Genomic DNA, 22411 nt, shown 5'->3' with positions numbered 1-22411 from the left:
GGAACCACGGTGTTGGCCGTCGAATGGCGCTAGCTGCCCAGCATTTGTGCACCGCCGCCGTCAGTGTCAGCCAGTTTGCCGTGGCATACGGAGCTCCATCGCAGTCTTTAACACTGGTAGCATGCCGCGACAGCGTGGACGTGAACCGTATGTGCAGTTGACGGACTTTGAGCGAGGGCGTATAGTGGGCATGCGGGAGACCGGGTGGACGTACCGCCGAATTGCTCAACACGTGGGGCGTGAGGTCTCCACAGTACATCGATGTTGTTGCCAGTGGTCGGCGGAAGGTGCACGTGCCCGTCGACCTGGGACCGGACCGCAGCGACGCACGGATGCACGCCAAGACCGTAGGATCCTACGCAGTGCCGTAGGGGACCGCACCGCCACTTCCCAGCAAATTAGGGACACTGTTGCTCCTGGGGTATCGGCGAGGACCATTCGCAACCGTCTCCATGAAGCTGGGCTATGGTCCCGCACACCGTTAGGCCGTCTTCCGCTCACGCCCCAACATCGTGCAGCCCGCCTCCAGTGGTGTCGCGACAGGCGTGAATGGAGGGACGAATGGAGACGTGTCGTCTTCAGCGATGAGAGTCGCTTCTGCCTTGGTGCCAATGATGGTCGTATGCGTGTTTGGCGACGTGCAGGTGAGCGCCACAATCAGGACTGCATACGACCGAGGCACACAGGGCCAACACCCGGCATCATGGTGTGGGGAGCGATCTCCTACACTGGCCGTACACCACTGGTGATCGCCGCCAGGTGTAAATGGCATGGCAAGCCGTTCCACAGGACTACATCCAGCATCTCTACGATCGTTTCCATGGGAGAATAGCAGCCTGCATTGCTGCGAAAGGTGGATATACACTGTTCTAGTGCCGACATTGTGCATGCTCTGTTGCCTGTGTCTATGTGCCTGTGGTTCTGTCAGTGTGATCATGTGATGTATCTGACCCCAGGAATGTGTCAATAAAGTTTCCCCTTCCTGGGACAATGAATTCACGGTGTTCTTATTTCCATTTCCAGGAGTGTACTTCGTTACGTGGGCAACTGGTACATAAACAAACCGAATAAAAAGAAATAAAAAGAAATAAAAATTGAAGACACGGTAGTTACGGCTTTAAATCAGTTTTTGATAAACTATCCGCAACTAGTGACAGATGAATAATAGTGTCGTTCGCTCTCCATAATTTGGCCTCCATTACGAAATCGACAATTCCTTGATACCATAGAGTATGTCCTGTCAACTTATCCCCTCTTTTAGACAAGCTGTGCTATAATTTCCTTTTCCCCCGCAGTTTAATTCAGTATCTGTTCTTTAGTTATACGATCTACATAGCTAATCTTCAACATTCTTCGTTAGCACCACATTTCGAAAGCGTGCATTGTCTTCGTGACAGAACTGTTCATCGTCCATGTTTCACTTGCATATAAAGCTAAACTCCACATAAATACCTTATAAAACACTACCGAACTATTTAAATTGATATTCGATGTCAACAAATTTTCTTATTCAGAAACGCTTTTCTTGCTACTGGCACTCTGCATTTTATATGCTCTCTACTTTTGCTTCTCACTTACTGCTACCCTTTCGAGTCCTTGAAGTTCTAGGCGCTCAGTCCGGAACCGCGCGACTGCTACGGTCGCAGGTTCGAATCCTGCTTCGGGCATGGATGTGTGTGAAGTCCTTAGGTTAGTTAGGTTTCATTAGTTCTAAGTACTAGGGGACTGATGACCACAGATGTTAAGTCCCATAGTGCTCAGAGCCATTTGAACCATTTGAACCTTGAAGTCTTTGAGCTGCAGTTTGGTTTTTGTTCAAGTTGTAGATAATCTTGGGTCCCTGTGTTTTGCGATGCCGCGAGAGTTTCAAAGAGTGTCTTTCACTTGATTGTTAAAACCTTTCTCTCGTGCTCCTACTGGTTTGTATAGCCCCTTCTCCTCTCCTTCCCCCTTCCAGCCTTCCCTTCTTCCCTCCGTTCTGGTTTGCCAAATAAACTCTTGACAGTTGCTTCTCTTTAGAGCAAAATTTTCTTTCCTCTTTTTCTTACTTACTTTCGGAATCTATGTTTTCCACGTGCAAAATCGCAGTCGCGATTTTTGACACTCTGTCAACGTCATTTTTTAGACCCCTATTTCCTATGCGCTACTTTATTTACTGAATATTTATATTTTCTTTGTTGTCAATTAAATTCAAGAATGTCTACTGTACCATTTTCCCATTTACATCCTCTGCTACCTTCATCAATTCTTGTCTCAAAAATATCTATTCGTATTGTAGTGGACTCCTTCTTCAATCAGTCGTTGCCTAGTAGTCTCTTTAAGTTCATTGAAAAACTCTGGGTCTTAAATTATTCAGGTTCCATTGCCTTAATTTGCTACCGTTTATTGTCTCTTTTATCGGTAAACGGCATTTCATAAGCAATAAATTATCGTCGCAGATTAAAACTGGGTGCCGGACCGATACTCGAACTCGGGACCTTTGCCTTTCGCGGGTAAGTGCTCTACCAACTGAGCTTTTTTTCTGTAATTTATTACTGAAATTGTGTAATTACATTTTTTAGGAAACACTTTTAAATTAGTTTTTTGAACTGAGCAAACAATTACAGTTCGTTTAGTCGATAACAGAACCAGATGATAAATTATTTTAGCAAATAACACTGTTTTGGAAAACAATTACAAAACACTCGCTTTCAGTATTGTATCTGCTCTGAGAATCAGTGACTTTTGTAATGATAGCTGCAAAATGTTCCAAAAACCTTTTCAAAATTAGTGTTTAAAAATGTGATATTATTTTCCGTATCTGTAAAAACATAATGGGAATTAAAAATTAGGTACAAACACATTTGTGATTTATGTTAAAAGAGGCATACCCTTTTTAAAAGTAATTATGAGGTTTGAACACTGTTGTTATAGTTTGTGGACGTCCTGTGGTTTCAACAATATTTTGGATGTTCACCAGCTAAGGGCCATCACGTTTCCGGAAAGTACAGACAATAGTGAAAAAACTACACTCTTAGGCTTTTCTGATCTGGACACCGTTTGGACAGCTATGCTTGTTCCTTTCAAAATTGTTGGAGGCACTGGCAATAGGGCCTGGTCAGCAGAATAGAATGAACCTTGATAAAAAATTGTAATTGGTCAGATGTACTTACAAAAAAAATCACTTGTACATCAGTTCAATTCTTACCTCTTGGAACAAGCACAAACATTTTTGAATGACACTGTCGTAAAAGAGGTGCTTACTCTTTAGAGTGATAAGGGTTTACTTCTCTATGGAAGGTAGACTTAACTCGCTTAGTCTTTCCTGCGACTGTGTGTTTCTTAGAAACGTGTTGATTCTTTTAACAGTCGAGAGAGATCGTTCCACTGAAGATGTAGCTCACGGAATTTATTGTCAGTACCAAAGTTGATAATATATGCATTTCATCGAACCCTTAAATCAGGCCTGGTTCGTACATTAATGAAGCTAACTTACTTACATTCTTTGAAGAGAACTAGGGTGAATTGTACAGTACAATGAGTTCATTTTTCAAAGCAACATAGTCTAACAAGTAAGAGCGGCCCATAAATTAGTGACAGTTTATGTGAAATATCATCAGGAAGATTTAGTTTATAATTTTTGAAGTTCTGAGAGTAAAGCGGGTGAATAAATTCCAGCTTGTTGAAAGAAGAGTACCTTTATTCTATTTCTCACCGAAGTGATCAACAGTTACTTCACCACTGCATCGCCGTCCCAGTTGTCACTATTATCCAGAACACTGTCAAACCATTGCAACAGTTCTATTCTTTCTTTAACTGTGTTGACCAATCTGGACGACAAGTTCCATTAGTTGGGGCAAGTGATGGCAACTTTCTTTGAATGAATTCATATTACGCGAAAGTTCTTTCAGAAGACTTGGAAGAAAATGAATGTGAGTGCAAGTGTGCACACTGCATTAATGAATGAGTCCTTTCAAAACTTCCCTCCTCTGTTTAACTTGATCATTGTGCCGCTCATTTATATAAGATTCAACTCTGTCCTTCGCAACCATTTTAACTGCAAAAACGATTGAATATAATTTTGTGATTTCGAATGTCTGCTTCCAGTTTTTCTTGAAGAGATGCCACGGAAAACGTTTTTGTAGCAAATTACATTTATTTCCATTCTGAGTTTTGAATTGGAACAGAAACGCAAAAGCTATCACGGTTTTAAAACGAAACACTGCACTGTATTTCAGGCGATTACAAACATCTACAGCTAAAAGCAAACTCCGGAAACCTGTTTGTGAATGTGTCTAGAACACACAACACCCACGTGCGAAAGCCAGTGTAAGCGAGCTGTGCGGTGCTTTCACCGCACACCATCAGTGACGTCAAGTCCCACCCTTCCGTGTTTCCCCTCCTGCCCTCATTTCCTCGACGACGTGTGCGACGTCGCCACAGAACGCGTCCCAGTCCACGAGGTTCATCATAACCCGCTGGCGGGCAACGTTTTTTTTCTGTGCTCCTCTCGAACGCGAGTCCATCTATCAAGGGGCTGAGTTCGAGTCTGAGCTCATTTGCTGCCGTGGCTCGCAGTTAGTCGTACTCATGACCAGTAATACAGAAGAACGCACTGTCATTGTCTGTCCCTCCGCAATTCGTTTTCCAAAGATTTCAGAAATTGTATTCATAAAGTGAACAAAACTTGACCAGGTTGATTACCTGGGCTGGAAAGGGGACCCTTCACGGGTCTGCCATCATCTTTAAGCGATAAGAAATAGTGTTTCCGTTTGTTCCACTGCAGCTATCTGCAGACAACTGGTAGCTTTAGGAAGACGTTACAGCTGAGAGAGATTCAGCCTAATGTTGGTATTCATTCATAAACTCACTCTTGTAATCACGTCTTCCAAACAACCTGAAGAGCTATTTTAATATGCCTGGAAGGCTACATGTACAATGTATGCATTCCTATAGTCAAGAATTCACATTATGGAACCTTTACCCTTACCTCTGAATGTAGCATTTACGCTTACGGAATGCCTTTTTCTTTCACATTTATTTCTTCAACACTGATTGGTTCATACAGTGCAGGGATTTCAGTGCCCATCATAACACAGGCATTTAAACTATTTTATGTCGTTACATTCTCTTCTCATGGTCAAGTACCCTTAAGTGGCACCCAATATTTAAACAGAACGGCTTATTTCATGATACTCTTCTGTTTGGCCATCAACAGAGTCAGTCTTAATAGTGGATTTAGTTACCTACTCTTACAAATTTCATACCCCTCTTGTTCGAGACTTCAACGTCTCCTCGCCTTAAAGTTAAGCTGCTGTGTTGGTTGACGATTAAATGGAGAGTTTCTGGAAATGTTTCAGAAAAGAAAGAAACCCTAATTCGTTTTACAAGCCTCCAAGAAATTTTTTTCTTCTGCTTTGGAATCTGAAGCTACTGTCTATACGGCTTAGGTATATCGTACATAAGAAAAAAGTATACAGCCCTCTAAGATGGTAGTTACTTTCTGCTTCTCGCGAGGATACTTTTAATTTTACCACTTATGTAGACACATGGCACTGTCAAGAAAATCCACTTCTCTGACCAAATTATGGTCAGTTTACAGCACCGTAAAAAACCTATGCCAAGGCCAACCGGAAGCGAAACTTTGCAGAGTATGTTGCACCAGAAGGCAAGTGGCAGGGTAACGTAAATGCGGTGCTTCACCATCGCGTAGGTTTTCGAAGTCTAAACTTTAGATAACAAGGGAATATGTCCGCTATGCTATTGAGCTGAACTATTTATTCCTTAAAGTTATTGCGTTATTGCGTCTGAAACACTAGAACAAATATTTGAGAAAATTTAGTTTTCGTTAGAATTCGAGATAAGTACCTGCCCGAAATATATCTGGTCTAACGTTTCAGTACACGCCTACACAATGCAGGATTTACCATTAGATATCACCTGAGGCAGACCCATCAGTATAAAAGGTCTGCGAATTTTGTAAGCAATGGAAAGGCAGTAACAGCAGAATTAGTCAGCAGTGCTCACTGATTTAGAAGGTGGGCTAATCACTGGATGTCGCTTAAGCAACAAAATAAGGGATATTTCAACCCTTCTAAGGCTGCGAAACTAGACTGTTGGTGAGGTAATTGTTAAATGGAGAGGCGAAGCCATAGCTAAACCAAGACCAGGCTGACCATGTACAGACAAACAGGAACCATCGATCATTGCAGTGGTTGGCTGTAGCAAATAGCAAGAAATCAGCGGAAGGACTCAGTAACGAGTTCCAAAGGGTTACCAGCAGTCAGCTTAATGCAATGACTGTGCGTGAAGGGTTAGAAGAATGGGGTACGCTGGTGGGGCAACTCTTCAGCCACCCGTTGCTGCAGTCTGTGCTGAGCGACGTTTGAGATGGGGCACAGAACGGCATTGGACATAAATACGGCTTTGCCCTGTGGTAATAGCCTGGAACGATTTAGGTTTGGCGAATGTTTTGAGAACATTAACCTGCCATTATGTCTAGTTCCAAGAGAAGCCACGGAGGTGGTTTCCGTATCTGGGCGCTTTTTGTGGTTATGGCGTTGTGCGGTTGCTGTGCTCATGAAAACGCTAAATGAGGAAGAATATGAACACTTTCACAGCTTTTTGTACTTCGTGTAGTAGAAGAACAGTCTGGAGAGAAGATTGTATCAGCATGACGACGGAACCTGTCTAAGCAGCGTCTTTGAGGGAAAGATTTGTGGATAGTATGATTCCTGGAAAGGACTGTCTTGTTCACCGTCTCTACTTGAACCCAGAACACCACCTTTGGGACGAGTTAGGAATCCAGCGTCCAGCATCAATGACCTCTGGTTTGAGCTGTTTATTCAAACACCTCACAAAGTGTCCCGAGCAGAATTCAAGCAAAGACGAAAGGTGGGTGCATCCCATATTAATGTCCACCAATATGTTGTCCAGATGTTATTGATCCATTAATTATCAGTATTAGTAGAGGCGATATTTTGTCTGAAGTTTACGGAATTTTACTTTCTTTACATTTCAAACTATACCCCCAATTTCCCTCTCCTTCCTCGAAGCTGAAGTAGGTAACTCAGGATGTTAAGGGCAAATTTGTGCCTGGAAAGATAAGACAGTGCTGAAGTAGTTGAACTCTGTATTTTACGATTTATAAATATTTTTCTGCACTTCACATTTTAGTCTACTAAGGCGACAGTTATGTGATAATTTTTCCAATAGTTATTTTCGAATCTGCTCCACATTTGTGGGTGGGCCAATTTAATTCTATTTATTGAGTGATTGTGGCTCGGCTGAGGTATGTGTTGACAAGGCTTTAGGAACAGACAGGTGACTAAAGAACAACGTTCGGCTTAAATATATGCATTTTATTTGCAAAGATAAATTAGGTACATACGTATCACATGGAATACTAGCAGATATTTGGACACTTAGTGCACGTAGCATAAAACAGCTCTTATAATCTAACCAGATAAGGGTATCGTAGAACTCTACACCTGCAAGTCTCAATTCTGCTTTGTTTCATGCAGTAATAGCCTCTAATTTCATTGGATAGTGTGACAGACGAAGCTACCTATATCACGTAAGCAGCATTTGACAGCTTCTTAGCTACATGCAGTGTTTAAAGGAAGAATACATTTTGTAACTTTGAAATTACATCTGTTCACTAAGGAACAAAGATATAGTGCACGTGCATTTTATAGCGTGAGTAAATATTTCATTGTTTACAGTAATTATGGTGCAATTGCCATGTGAAATAATACATACGAGAGATGGCAACGAAGTATTTGACAAGAACCAAACACTGTCATTCCATAAAATTGTTACAAAAACAAAACATTAAATTATAAACAGTAAACATTTATGTTCACACGCATAAACACACACAACTTTCACACAGTAACGCTTAACCCTCCTGGTAGATAAAGAAAGAATCGTAATTTAACTGCCTACGTTTAAGTCCAGATAATTACACTTCTCTACACAGCACACTAAAGAAGTTAGAAAGCTGGAATGATTTCGAGATCATGATTTTGGAGATAAATAGATCGAACGCACGAAGGAGGTCAAGCGCCCAAGAATAAAATAGTTCTACAGCTACAATACATAAGATGTGATACATTTATACAATTTACAAATGGATATGACGGCGAGAATGACGAGCTAATTTATTTTTTTATACAGCAGAGGAGAGACGGGCTTGCTGAATAGTCTTCTCCCCACCTCGGCGCTTCCTGGCACAGCCTTTCAGCACAGCGGGAAGGACAGCTTACGCATGAACAGATACGCGGGGTGGAGTCAGGGCCCCGCGCACAGTTGCGCGTACCTCGTCCTCCGCCGCCGATCTGCAGGCCGCACTCAGAAGCCACGCCTCGAGACTAGTACGTAGCTCACTTGGTCCCATTTCCCATCTCTTATTGCGGGGAATCCCCTTTCAGTGGCACAGAGAGCGCGTTGCTAGTGGACAGCGAGCCGCGTCTCGGTAGTCACTCGCAGCGGCAGTTTGCTAACAGATGGCGGGCGCGTCGGCACGTGTGCGCTGCGGCGCCCGCACCGGACTGGCGCCACCCACAGGGGCGCTCGCCCTCCGGCACGGACGTCACACTCGCCACTCTGCGCCGCGGAGCCGCCCGCCAGCGTCGCAACTACTCGACAGAGACGCGCGCTCGACTCCCGTCTGACGGAAGCAGTCACCGGTAGCAGCCGTCTCTCCTGCACAGCTAGCGTGCGCTGGATCTGCAGCGGGCTACGAGCGGGAACTATACAATGGGTACAACGATGGGGACGATGCGGACGCTAAGAACGTGGTGAAGTGCAGGGAAAACGAGGTCACGAGGAGAGTCCCTTAAGCGAAGTTGGCCTTGAGCTTGGCCAGCGCGTTGTTGAGGTGCAGCATCTCGAGGTTGAGCTGCGAGAGGCAGCCCTCCAGCCGCTCCACGGAGTCCAGCACCTCGACGCGCTGGGTGTGCGGGTTGTAGCGAACCTCGAACTTGCGGGACATGCCGCTAGCTACCCACCTCCTGCGGAACACAAAACCACACGTTAGACACCATTGCACTCAAATCTTACGGTCGTGTGTAGCTGAGGCCAAACAAGAAGATGAAAAGGCACACGTCGGTGCTGACAACTCGTGGCAGTTAAATTCAGCGCATGGTCAACGGTAGTATCAGGGAGCCACGGTATATTAATATTTTCTTATGGCTTCCATCCCGATCAGCCTTCCGATTTGATGCCACGAACTGGTCGGAAGCAATCCAACGTGTCCTTATTGGGCGAAATACCACCATATTGCAGAGCGATATGAAAGTGGGACGAGCATGTAATGGCAGTTGTGGGGAAGGCGGATAGTCGTCTTCGGTTCATTGGTAGAGTTTTGGGAAGATGTGGTTCATCTGTAAAGGAGACCGCTTATAAAACAATATTACGACCTATTCTCGAGTACTGCTCGAGCGTTTGGGATCCTATCAGGTCGGATTGAGGGAGGACATAGAAGCAATTCACATGCGGGCTGCTAGACGTGTTACTGGTAGGTTTGATCATCACGCGAGTGTTACGGAAATGCTTCAGGAACTCTGGCGGGAGTCTCTGGAGAAAAGGAGGCGTTCTTTTCGTGAATCGCTACTTAGGAAATTTAGAGAACCAGCATTTGAGGCTGACTGCAGTACAATTTTACTGCCGCCAACTTACATTTCGCGGAAACACACGAAGATAAGGGAGATTAGGGCTCGTATAGAGGCATATAGGCAGTCATTTTTTCCCTCGTTCTGTTTGCGAGTGGTACAGGGAGAGAAGGTGCAAGTTGTACGAGGTACCCTCCGCCACGCACCGTATGGTGGATTGTGGAGTATGTATGTAGATGTAGACGTTTAAATGAGGACACTACAGTTTAAGTTCAGAATCTAATGGCTGAGTTGCATTTAGTTACTAGCTCTCATAACTGGTTTCTTGCTGAGGAAAGAACGAGTGTGCCGAAAGGAAGTAGCCGTACTATAGCCATTTCTCTAATCCTTTTCAGCTCAGATTTAATCACCACGGTACCAATGTGTGTTCCCTTTTGTAGGAATCACGACAAATCGTCCACGATTGCGTTTGAGGAACTTTTTAGGGGTTTGATGGGCTTTTCCTTTATATCCCTTTGTGCTTCCACTGGTTTAACACACTCTTAAGCTTCTGTCTTGCCTACCTATTTATCAGTGCGTAATTTACATATTCAGCTTTAAGTACGCTCGTACGATTTACTACCCCTCCCCTCCTCTAGCCTCACAATTCTGGCAATGTTCTGTCCAGCTGTCTACGTGTGATTTCTGCTGTAAGTGATGAACTTCACCATTTAATAGCTATGGCCCGCCTGTGAAATTATAAAATCGCTATCTCACTTGCTGTGGGATATTTGTGCGGTGAAAAACGCGGTAACACCCCGTGGCAATTTTTCCACTGGTAACGTATTGGCAAGCTGGTGTCGCACGTGACTAGTGTTCTCACAGCTGTCGAGAGCTGTGTTTCCATCGAGGACTGTACAGGCGAAAGTCGCGCCGCCGCCGGCCCACTGCGCGCGGCGAAAGTGCGGGCGTAGCGCACGCAATGTCGCTCCAGGCATGCGTTACGCACTTCAGAGACGTTACGGAGTGCTGTTTTCCTCTTTGCGAGGATGGGGGCCGATTCTGTCCTCCATGGTTAGTCATCGTAAACATAGCGCCCCAATTTTTATCGACAAATACAGACCGATGTTAATTGTTCAAGTGGCTCTGAGCACTATGGGACTTAACATCTGAGGTCAGTCCCTAGAACTTAGGTTAGTTAGGTTTAAGTAGTTCTAAAGACTAGACACACATCCATGCCCGAGGCAGGATTCGAACCTGCGACCGTAGCGGTCGCGGCGGTTCCAGTCTGTAGCGCCTAGAACCGCTCGGCCACTGCGGCCGGCAGACCGATGTTAAGACTAATAGGGTATACAGGTATATCCGATTGACACGATTTCAGTTCCCAGTCGGGTAATTACACTAAGTAGTTTGTGTTACAGGTCGTTGGCTTTTAGGTAAGTTCTGCTGAATTTTCCGCACTGGTCCTCTTACCAGCCGCTTAACAAACAGCTTGGAAAGTGTTCATTTTTCGTAAACAAATTGAAGCTTCGTTTGAACTACGGAGAGTAACGAAGATGGCAGACAATACATGAACAAGTTTCATTGTCCTGACGGGCTAAGAGTTGTAATGCATCAGCATCACATAGCGTAGATAATGCTGCTATGCAACAGTTTAGGGCTACTACAGAAAAGTAGAATTTGGTGCGATCACCTTTTTAATGCTTAACCACTTTCCTCAGCAGTAGCTTCTGCGCGGGAAATGTCTCAGAACATTCAGCACTCCAATGAACATGCCATTTACTTAGAAATTTTCACGAAATTTTGGGTTAATTTGTGACTTGGAAGTACCTTGAGGATCTAATATTTTAATAAAAAATTTTGTAGTATTGAATCCTCCTCCGAAGTGGAATGGAAGGACACTCATCCGTTTATAAATTAAGTACCAGGGGATCAAAGAGTCAGTATAAATTTGAAAACTGAATAAATAATGGAATAATGCACATAGATACAAATTGACACACGTGCTTGGAATGACATGGGGTTTTATTAGAACTAAAATTACAAAAACTCAAAAAATGTCCGACAGATGGCGCTTCAGCTGATCAGAATAGCAATAATTAGCATAAAGTAAGACAAAGCAAAGACGATGTTCTTTACAGTAAATGCTGAATATTTCCACCATCATTTCTCAACAATAGCTGTAGTCTAGGAATAATGTTGTGAACAGCACTGTAAATCATGACCGGAGTTATGGTGAAGCATTGGCGCCGGATGTTGTCTTTCAGCATCCCTAGAGATGTCGGTCGATCACGATACACTTGCGACTTCAGGTAAGCCAATAATCGCACGGACTGAGTTCTGAGGACTTGGGAGCCCAAGCATGACGGAAGTGGGGGCTGAGCACACGATCACCAAACGACGCGTGCAAGAGATCTTTCACGCGTCTAGCAATACTTTTTTTTGGTTCTAATAAAACCTCATGTCATTCCAAGCATGCGTGTCAATTTTTACCTCTATCTACATTATTCCGTGGTTTATTAAGTTTTCAAATTTATACTGACTTTTTGATCACCCGGTATTTTGTGGTTCGCAGTTACATAATTTTCGAGTAGAGAAGTTCGCAAATAGTAGTGGCAAAACTGTACTTTATGGGAACTCTAAACTCTTGTGTGTACAGGAACATGGGAAAAAGAAATTTACTGTGCCATCATTTGGTAGTAGCACCTCAGACTGGGCAAGGAAATCGGCTGAGCCTTGTGGAAAGGATCTCCGTGTAATTTTTGCCGAAATCACAAAGGAGGTAAATCTGGGTGGTCGAATGGAAATCTGAACCGCTGCTATATCTAACACGAGGCCAGTGTTGAGTTACTGCGGCACCTCTTACAATCATTTGCGAAACGAAGTGACTAAACGCTGTGGAGCTGGCCTGTGGTGGGAGGAGGAGAGTTTTACGCACCTGAACTTGTCCTTGGCATCCTCGAAGCTCTCTGCGACGTAGTAGACGGGCTGCACGTCCTGGTCCTGGTAGGGCTGGATGGCGGTCAGCGAGGGCTCGAAGGGCCGGTGCTCGGGCTTGTCGGACACGGCGTGCAGCAGCTCGCGCGTCGACGACAGCAGCCCGGCGCCGTACGCTTTCAGCTGGCCCTTCTCCTTGCACAGGCCGAACTCGACCGTGAACCAGTACACCGTCGACAGCTTCTCGATCTCCGCGTCAGAAGCCCCGAGGGAAGCGAGGCCGATCTCCTGCGAGAACTGCGCGAAGCTGGGGTCCGCCAGCAGCGGCATGTGACCGATCAGCTCGTGGATGCAGTCGCTGCGGAAGAAAGAAAGCGCGTCCTCTTAGCCGAGCCGAGCGCCGTCTGTGCAATAGTGTAGCCGTCACCAGACATTACGGTTCTGCGATGCTCCCAAGTTTACTGCGCCAGGAAAGGTAATTTGTACATTCACGTATTTGCTCACTTTAAGTTAGCAGCCCAATCTGTGTTTACTTATTTAAGAACTCTAGTTTTGCTGATTTCTCGCAAGTTTCTCAAAGACAGGAAAGTGTTACGTTAGGGTTTATCCGAAGTGTCATTAGGAACCACTGTTCCAACGTTTTAGAGTTGTTTTGTGTGAAGAGACCAAACTGCGAGGTCATCGGTCTCGTCGGATCAGGGAAGGAATTCGGCCGTGCCCTTTCAGAGGAACCATCCCGGCATTTGCCTGGAGCGATTTAGGGAAATCACGGAAAACCTAAATCAGGATGGCCGGACGCGGGATTGAACAGTCGCCCTCCCGAATGTGAGTACAGTGTGCTAACCACTGCGCCACCTCGCTCGGTAACGTTTTAGAGAATTCACGTTTAAACTGAGGCAAGGACAGGCGCAATACGCTCAAAACTCCAAGAAGAATATAATTCCAATTCTAAAGAACGGAGGTGCTGACAGGCGTGAATATTACAGAACTATCAGTTCGTTATGTCGCGAGTGCAAAATACTAACCAGAATACAGAAGAAAGGAAAAAGTTCTAGAAGCCGACCTCGGGAAAGATCAGTTCGGATTGCGGAGAAAGTAGAAACATACACAAGGCAATACTGACGCCAGACTTCCCTTAGAAGCTAGGTTAAGGAAAAGCAAACCTACGTTTATAGCATTTCTAGACTTAGAGACAGCTTCGGATAATGTTGACTGGAATACCCTCTTTGAAACTATGAAGGGGTAAAATACAGGGAACTAAAGTCTATTTACAACTTGTGAGGAAACCAGACGCCAGTTTTAATAATCGAGGGACATGAATGGCAAGCACTTAAAGTTTAGCCTGTCCCCGACGTTGTTGAATCACTACACTGAACAAGCACTGAAGGAATGTAAAAACTTTCGAGTAGGTATTTAAGTTCAGAGAGAAGGAAAGGACGGAGGTTTGCCGAAGTCATTGTAATTCTGTCACAGGCAGCTAAGGATTGAATAGCAGTTTAACTGAATGAACAGTCTTCAGTATATATAAGATGATCAAGAAGTAGAGAGAATATAAAATTTAGACTGTCACTGGAAGGAAACGCGTTTCTGAAGATAATTGCTGTTATCGACTATAGACGTTTTATAAAGTCTTTTCTGAAAGTATTTAAATGGAGTGTAACCATGTACGAAAGTGGATAGTTTGCATTAGAGAATAAAAGCTTTTGAAATGCGATGCTGAAGATAGCTGGGTAGATCCCGTAGTTAACGAGGTACTAAACACAATTTTGGAGAAAAAACTAGTGGCACAAGATGACTAAAGGAAGGGATCATCGGTTGATAGGACACATTGAAAGACATTAAGGGATCGTTTTAGCACCGGAGGAACGTGCGGGTGTAAAACTCGAAAGGGGAGACAAAGCTGGTCCCTGCGGAGGTTCGCGTCCTCCCTCGTGTGTCTGTCTCTCTCTCTCTGTGTGTGTGTGTGTGTGTGTGTGTGTGTGTGTGTGTGTGTGTGTGTGTGTGTGTGTGTGTGTGTGTGTGTGTCCTTAGGATAATTTAGGTTAAGTGGTGTGTAAGCTTAGGGACTGGTGACCTTGGCAGTCAAGTCCCATAAGATTTCACACACACATTTGAACATTTTTTTGAACAAAGCTGAATACAGTAAACATTAAGAAGGGTGTAGGTTGCAGGAGTTGTTCGGAGATTAAGAGGGTTGCACTGGATAGAGTAGCATGGAGAGCTGCATCACACCAGTTTTCGGACCGAAAACTGGTATCTTTTGTTCAAACATACCAGTACTAGTTACCTGTTTGGTAAGTTACAATAACTGTTCAACAAAATCTATTTCGGCAGAGGTCACGATGAGAAGTCGCCATGCAATGAACGGCAGTAAATCTTACCGCTTAGCAGATTAGCGTTTTAGAGACAATCCGAAATGTTAAATTGCTGTACATCGTCAAATTACGATCTCCAATGAGGACACTTTTTTAGGGAGTATGTGCCACAGTAATATCTGCACGGATCTGCGTTAGCTAAATTATGGAGTCAGGATCAAGTCTTTGGGACCGGATCACTGAAATGCAACACACTAATACCGGATACATGCCACGGCGAATGAGCCTGTTTTGACAGTTTGCAAAAGCATCCCTGCAGTATACTGTATTGGGTAATTTGCACTTTGAGCACTTAAGAGAGCACCTAGATGCGCGTTTGTTTTTGGTTTTGAAGCCTGAACTTATGAGTGTGATACCAATACCTGCAAGTATGCGAAGTTAAACTACGCATACCTGAGAAGTGGTTGAGGGAAGAGCAGTTAGTTGCCTGTATTACTGCACTTTATAACTGAGGGGGAGTGGAAGGCGGAAAGAAAACTCTCCCGAGCGAGCTTCAAGGAGCGAACAGCGGGGCGCAGTCCAGCGTGGCGGGCTGGCGCGGGCTGCAACAACACGGCGCGCCGGGCCAGCCGGCTGCCGGCTGCCCGCCGTGATTGCATTAGCGCGCCCGTAATGGATCCCTCCTCATCTAGCGCCCCACTGACGGCCAATTAACCCCGGGCTTTTAGCGATGTCATTCCAGTCGCTGCTTCCACGTAATTCGATTGCATGCGGCGTGATGATGTTCCTGTCACGGGAGAACAGTTCAGAAAGGAGGGCGGAACGGAACAATCTCCAGAGGATGAAGCGAAACTGCTACTCTGCTGTGTGACGCGAAGCCACATTGCTGCAGTCTTCGCAGCTGAAAGCCCTGTGTGAAATAGGAGTGGAAGCAGTTTTGTGTGTGCTGATTTCCTCTTTGGGAAAGTTACGGGCCTTGTTTAAACAATTTGGACGTCAAAAATGCTTCAGATAAAATTGTTGGTGCCTTACTACTTAGAACTTTAATATTCTTCGCGCTGAAATTTGTTTATTATTCCTGAAAACCTAAACCATATTCAGTGCGTTTGCTACTAATTCATGCAGATACATATTCTTTGAGGAAATACTTGTTCCCTCTACACATATTTGTGTTTGAGCGGGAGGCATTTCTTCTGCAGGTATCAGTGAAACATTTGACATTTCATTGCTAATATTTGTTTATTCGGTATTAAACCGCGGTCCAAGGTATTCTTTGACTAAGATCTTCCACTGCCTGGGATTTCAGGAACTTTAACGACATAGCAGTTGGTATCAACAAACCTCAGAAAACCTAGCTGTTTATATGTATCCACCCAACAGTCGGTTCGTGATATCAGACCGCTGCCTACCACCGCGGAATAGCACCGAACTATGCTACAGAACTTGTAGTGAGGAAGAGTTGGCGCGTTTGTTTTATTTAACACTAAGGCCATGTCTAATTTCAGTCTTCTCCTATTACAGACTTCCAGTTTTTACGACCTCGCTGCATCCTAGCGTAGTAATGATTAGATCTTGATGAAACCGCAGTATCAGAATGTGTGGTTCCCCGGTCCCAGTGCATGTTCTGCTACTGCCGATTTATCCGCATTGCCCAGGCGCCAATCGCTCTTTTTTACGGCGAGTGTTGACGCTTATTTTCGTAGTTATGCACGTTTCACCGTAAGTGCAAATGATTTTGTGTAGTCCTGCTGCGGCAACTGGTGGGCGTTGGTCCTTTGCAGCGTCCAAATATTAGCACATTTGAACTAAGAGACAACAAAATTCGTTTCTGACACTGGTTTTACCAAGATCGAATCGTTAGCACATTGGGATGTAAAGGCCATAGAAATTCAAAAGCTCAAGAAACAACTTTCAATTCTTTGCTATTTAAGTACACAAATTGTGGGCCTTGGTTATAGAACAGTGCCAACTACTCCACACTAGAAGCCAAAAACCAAGAAACGTCGGTGCAACTCCCCAAACTTAGGCAACGATGTAATGACGCCACGAACTGATCGTCGTATGGAAACAGTTCGGCTTGCTGAGCTTATTTGAGACTAGCTGCTTCCAGAGTCGCTTGCACCTGATGTCTCCGGCACTGGAAGATTAAACAGAAGTATGCTGTGGAACATGGCCTGATGCCCATAAAATACTTCAGTAATGAAGCTTGCATCGTTTGAATGAAAGAAGATACTGCTCATTTGATGAGAAACTAAGAGGTACAGAAATCGATACCGTTCTTACGAGAGTGACTGACGTTCAGGCATTTGTGAAGGAGCTAAACTTTTGGTGTATATTACATGAAGTGCGACACGAAAAGTAACTAGAAGTGGACATCGAAAACATTTACGACGATTTTTAACTTTCATTCGTGATTGGAACGATACGACTCGTCAGACTTTTTGCAGAAACAGAAGTGCACAAGATGTCCTATACGCTCTGACTCGGTATTATCATTAGATTCTCAGTTTTTATCTGGATGGAGTTTCCTTTGATTCTGCAAACAGATGCAGAACCACAGAAAAATCTGTAAAGACTCGTCCGTTTGCGTCATACTATTTGACTTCTCAGATGCAAAAATAATTTCACTAGACTATGGTAGATAAGTCACAATGATACTTAAGTTTTCCTCAAGGGCACGAAAATTATTTCTCCAATTGCGAATGCATTTTTTTCCATTCCAGAACGGAATGTATTGCGGCAAACGTTTTTCCGTTATGTTCTTACACTAGCTCGACACACGTTAAATGTTGTGTTCTTTTTATTGACTAGTGCGTAAAACTATAGGTATGAAGTTTTCTGGACATAAATCAGTTCGTGTCCTGTGATAGCTGAATTAATTCTCAAAAGACTTCTCCGTCAGAAATTTTTGCCCGAAGGTATTTCAGCATTGAAGAGCTGAAAGAGTAAAAGAAGGAAAATACGGCGCATTCTCTTTGAGAATCTTACTAGCCTCTGATCGGGCAATTTTTCTGATCGGCCTCCGAGGGACGGCTTGCGTGGGTCGTTAATTGAGAGTAGCGGCTCAGATTGAGCCGCAGCCCGGCTCTTTCTTTTGTTCGTCCCTGGGGAGCTGTGCGGGGTGGGGGGGCAAGCCTTCGCCCTCCACCAGTTCTGCGCCCAACTCCCGCTCTGTTACTTTGGGCGATACTCCCAGCTGGAAGAGAAATGCCCTAATTACTTTCTGTGAGCCCACTGATTCGATTTGTATTAGCTTTTTAGGTTTGACACAAAAATGAAATATTTTTAGGCAGACGGTCCGAAAACTTATGGTGTGGTGCAGTGTGCGCCTATGCGTACTGAGTTCGTTGGTGTTTCCACATACGTGTTGGTCAATTTCGAACACGACATTAAGTTTTCTTACCTTCGTCTTTACGTAATAAACATTTATAAGGATAGTGCACTGTTCTTTCTTCTCTGCAACTCCCAGAGACTGCGGAGAGAAACAAGATTAAAAGCAAGTCTTAAGGGGGATACTCCGTATCGAGCAACCTGTGCAGTTTTAGTGCAGAACAAACAACCTACAACTTGTTCTCTTCTTGACCGATCGAGTCACTGCAAGATTACTGCATGTCAGCAACACTCATTGGAGCTGGAGTTGTTTCCTGCTTCTGGGCTAAAGCAGCCTAGCTAATGTTTTTGCATATTTGTTTTCGGTTTTAAAACTTAAAGTTGTCTTATTCTCACAGCATTTATATTATTTATTCCTTTTTATTTGTAACTAAAGTTTCGGGGAAAAATGTCTAAAGATTTAATGGAACACTGTTCGAGGTCAGATCAAAAGGCATAACTTTAATGTCTGACGTTGGCTTAAACTTACAGAAGTTAAAAAGATTTAATCTTTTTAGCAGCCTAAGTCATTGGCTTCTGGGACAAGTAGAAGGTACGAGGTGCATATCCTAAAAATGCATTCATTAGAAATCCTGCACATTAGTTGCCTTTGAAAGTGCACGGTTCATGTTTATATTAACTGCCTATATTTTAATTGCAGCCGTACGTTTCAACCAATGACTGGTGCGTGCATGGAAGCACTTTTTAGCCCTCACAAGGACGCGACAGAGCAATGGGTAGGCTGTAAACCTGCAATCGCAGCTGGTTTTAGGAATTAGCTTGGAGATTTGAAACCTCTTACAGACCCGATAAAACATTGCTGTTCGAGGATTCTGTCAATGTAATTACTTTTATTTTACGTTACAGCCAAGCGTAATCGAAGGAGAATCTCTTGTAATAAGAAAACCAAACGCAAATTACTTCTAATACTTTAAATTGAGATCATTTCCCCGCTCACATTTTTCCAACTTAACGTCACTCCAAGTGGCAGTTTCCAGGGTTGATTATGTGATGGGAGAGAGTATCTAAACGACGCTCAGGTCATTTCCGTAATGGAGTATTTCGAAATCGACACCTTCACATTTGCAGGGACGGCGTTCTAGAATACGTCTACCACAATAAGAAATAGTTGCTGACAGATCAAAGGAAACACTATCTTCACGGAGGTTCCATTTTGTTGTATTTCTCTGAAAGTTTTCAGTCTGTCTTATTACAGAAGGATTTAGCTTACGTTATTGTATTATTTGGTTAACGGAGTATTTTTTTAACGCTAACGAATTTCATATTTCGTTAGTACTATAAAGGAAGCGTGTTCTGTCTAACTCTTGGCAGGTGTTCGGCTGATGTGTTGTGACAGGGATTTCCAGTCGATGGCGTGTTTTCTTCGAAAGGCGACTTCCCGACATCACCATTCGCTTATCACAGTCGTTACTGGACCGTCCACCGGTCTTTAGTTAACTGAATTCTCTGAACTCAGTCCATTTTAATTTGTTTATCGTGTTTCCCGTCTTCTAGATAGTACATTTTACGGTAGATGTACAGTCCAGACGTTTGATTTTTTTTTTTGTTTTCCTTTTCAGCGTAAAATCGCTATTTCGAATTTATTACACTTATTTGCTTCCCTGGTCTTATTTTATGCTGTGTGAATAGCGTTGCTTTGAAGAATAGTTCTCACCCGTATGAACACCGTAACTGGCACATTGAGTTATTAATGACTGACTGGAAAGTTTAGTATGAAGCTATCGCAGGAATACTTACTGTGGCATGGACAGTTCTTCAAAATATAAGCGTTACTTTCATGCTGAAGCTTCCTTTGATCATCATGGCACATCGGTTTCACGTGTTTACATCTACAGCCAACAAATGGGGTACTTCTACATTTAAAATTTGTACTCCTGATTGTGCTTACGAAGGACGAAGGAGGAATTAGGGAAGTCAGTTTTTCTTTGCACTAAGTAGAAAGAAGTGACGCTGATGTCAGCCCAAATATGATTAAATGTTGCAGAAACAAGTTTTTTGTAACAGTTGCACACTAACTCTTGCATGAACCAGCTACGTTTCTATCATGACACCATCATGGTATTACAACTTATAAAGAACAGCCCAACACATATTTCTCTAACTCCAGAGCAGAAGCATGCTTCTTGAGACAGCCTTTTTTCTGTTGCTCAGATTGATATCTTTCCGAAGAGAAAGAATTGTTGTGGTGACCCAAGCTGTTGACCTATCCGTTATTTAAACGGAGCTTCAGCCGACAATTCTACTGTTCAGTACTTGGGAAGTTACGCACCAGTTGTCAAACGTGTGATTTTCACCACTGCATGCTTCGGGGCTGCGTTATTATAAAGTGCTTAAACTTTCATGCCATTAGGCATCGTAACTGGAAACCCAGAAGCAGACATGCGTTGTTGAACATGAAACTCCTCTTACGACATCTTGTGTTTGAGTGTTCTACTCAAGCTCGGCTTGAAACTGCAAGGTTTTTACTTTTGGCGGTGCATTTTACGCATAGAAGTTTTAAGCAGTTGATAACTGGATGACAGTCCCGTAACATGTTGTGGTCAGAGTTTCACATCTGAAAAGTGTGGCATAACTTACTTCAGTACTGAGTCATGAGTGTTTTACGATAGCTTTAACAGAATTCTCAGTTCTCGAGAAGGCACACACACGAGACTAAGAAAGTTTCTCCTCAATCTATTTACTGTGGCACTGAAGATGAGCAAGAAAGCACTCCGTCTTCAGGTCACAGGTGGCCCATCGGGACCATCCGACCGCCTTGTCATCTTGGGCTGAGGAGGCGGATGAGAGGGGCGTGTGGTCAACACACCGCTCTCCCGGTCGTTATGGTGGTTTTCTTTGACCGGAGTCGCTACTGTTCGGTCGAATAGCTCTTCAATTGGCATCACGAGGCAGAGTGCACCCCGAAAAATGGTAACTGCGCATGATGTCCCGGATGGTAATCGATCCAAGCGCCGGCCACGCCCAACAGCGCTTAACTTTGGTGATCTGACGAACCAGTGTGTCCACAGGGGCATGGCCGTTGCCGAAGATGTGTAAGACGGTAACAAGTTATTCGTAGTAACGAATAGAAAGAAATCGCGCTGTAAATTTTGGTAACGTTTAAACTGTCTTAGCAGTTTAGTGTGAGTTTTTGAATTAAATTTATGAAAATCACATTCCACACAGGAGTTAACTGGCAACATAGAAATTTAAGAGTGGCTGACGATTTACGGTTGTAACCAAGCTAGCTACTGCAAGCAAGCTAAAGGTCCCTGTCTGAAATGAAGCAATGGAGCATTGCTGTTAATCTTTACGAAATGTTTGTTGCTAGGCAGGCGAGAGGTACAAACACTAAGCAGAGGCAGATGCGAGATACTCACGGTTCAGGAGTGTGCGTGGGCGACGAGGTGTGCCTGACGTACTGCGTGCTCTGGAAGATGCGGAACGCCAGACTGGCCAGGAAGTCGCGCGCCGTCAGGAGCCCGGCGGCGGGTCGCAGCCGGAAGCCCGTGTGCTCTGCGGGCAGGCAAGCAGGCCGGCTAATGGCGAGCGACTCGGCGGGCAATGGCAGGGAGGTCCAGGTGTAGGATAAACAACAGTAGAAGGGTATGTGATCAATGGGAGTGAGGGACCATTACAAGAGCTTTTAAATAGAATGAAGTAATTACAAGATAAAGTGCACTGAGAGTATAGCAAAAGACAGCAGTAGTCATTAAAATCTTAGTATCAAAGCTAGGCTTTGTGGAGTATGTTTAAGAGAATAGCCGTTTGCACTATTATATGGAATTCAGTCGTGGACTGTGGGAAAACCGAAATGAGATTCAAAGCGTTTGAGATGTGGTGCTATAAGAGGATACTGGAAAGCTGGTGAATTGATATGAAATGCAGAGCTTCTCCGCAGAATCTTCGGCGAAAGGAAACAAGAAGGTACAGGTCGATAGCGAGTATGATAGAACACCATAGAACAACTTCCATTGTTCTGTAGGGAGCGTAAGAGGGCAGGAAATAGGTAAACAAAATACATTCATTTATTTAGGCTTTTGTTGTAAGTTATTCTGAGGTAGACAAGTTTATACTGCAGGGGAAATCGTGGGGTGTCACATGTGCAGATGTAAGTCTTAAGTCTGTAAATAGTGAAAGTTTTAATTTTAAACTTGTACATAATCTGACTGTTCTTAACCGAGGATCACTGAAATGGATAATTTACTTTAATTTTTG

The 22411-nt window shown here is 44.0% G+C and overlaps 1 protein-coding gene across 1 annotated transcript in view; it reads right to left on the bottom strand.

Annotated features, from left to right (window-relative positions):
• Positions 1-7325: 7325 nt before the first annotated feature.
• Positions 7326-22411, bottom strand: part of LOC124794960 (tyrosine 3-monooxygenase) — a 40526-nt gene continuing 25440 nt past the window's right edge. Inside the window, exons 9-11 of the mRNA XM_047258679.1 lie at positions 21574-21709; positions 12511-12867; positions 7326-8993 (exon numbers count right to left, since the gene is read on the bottom strand). Of these exons, the coding sequence (XP_047114635.1) occupies positions 8819-8993; positions 12511-12867; positions 21574-21709 (668 nt within the window). The 3' untranslated portion in view covers positions 7326-8818. The remainder of the gene's footprint in view (positions 8994-12510; positions 12868-21573; positions 21710-22411) is intronic.

This window comes from Schistocerca piceifrons, chromosome 4 (genome assembly GCF_021461385.2).
Source record: "Schistocerca piceifrons isolate TAMUIC-IGC-003096 chromosome 4, iqSchPice1.1, whole genome shotgun sequence".
Taxonomy (NCBI): domain Eukaryota; kingdom Metazoa; phylum Arthropoda; class Insecta; order Orthoptera; family Acrididae; genus Schistocerca; species Schistocerca piceifrons.
The sequence above is the reverse complement of the archived record's forward strand: the minus strand, read 5'-3'. Positions and strand labels throughout refer to the sequence as shown.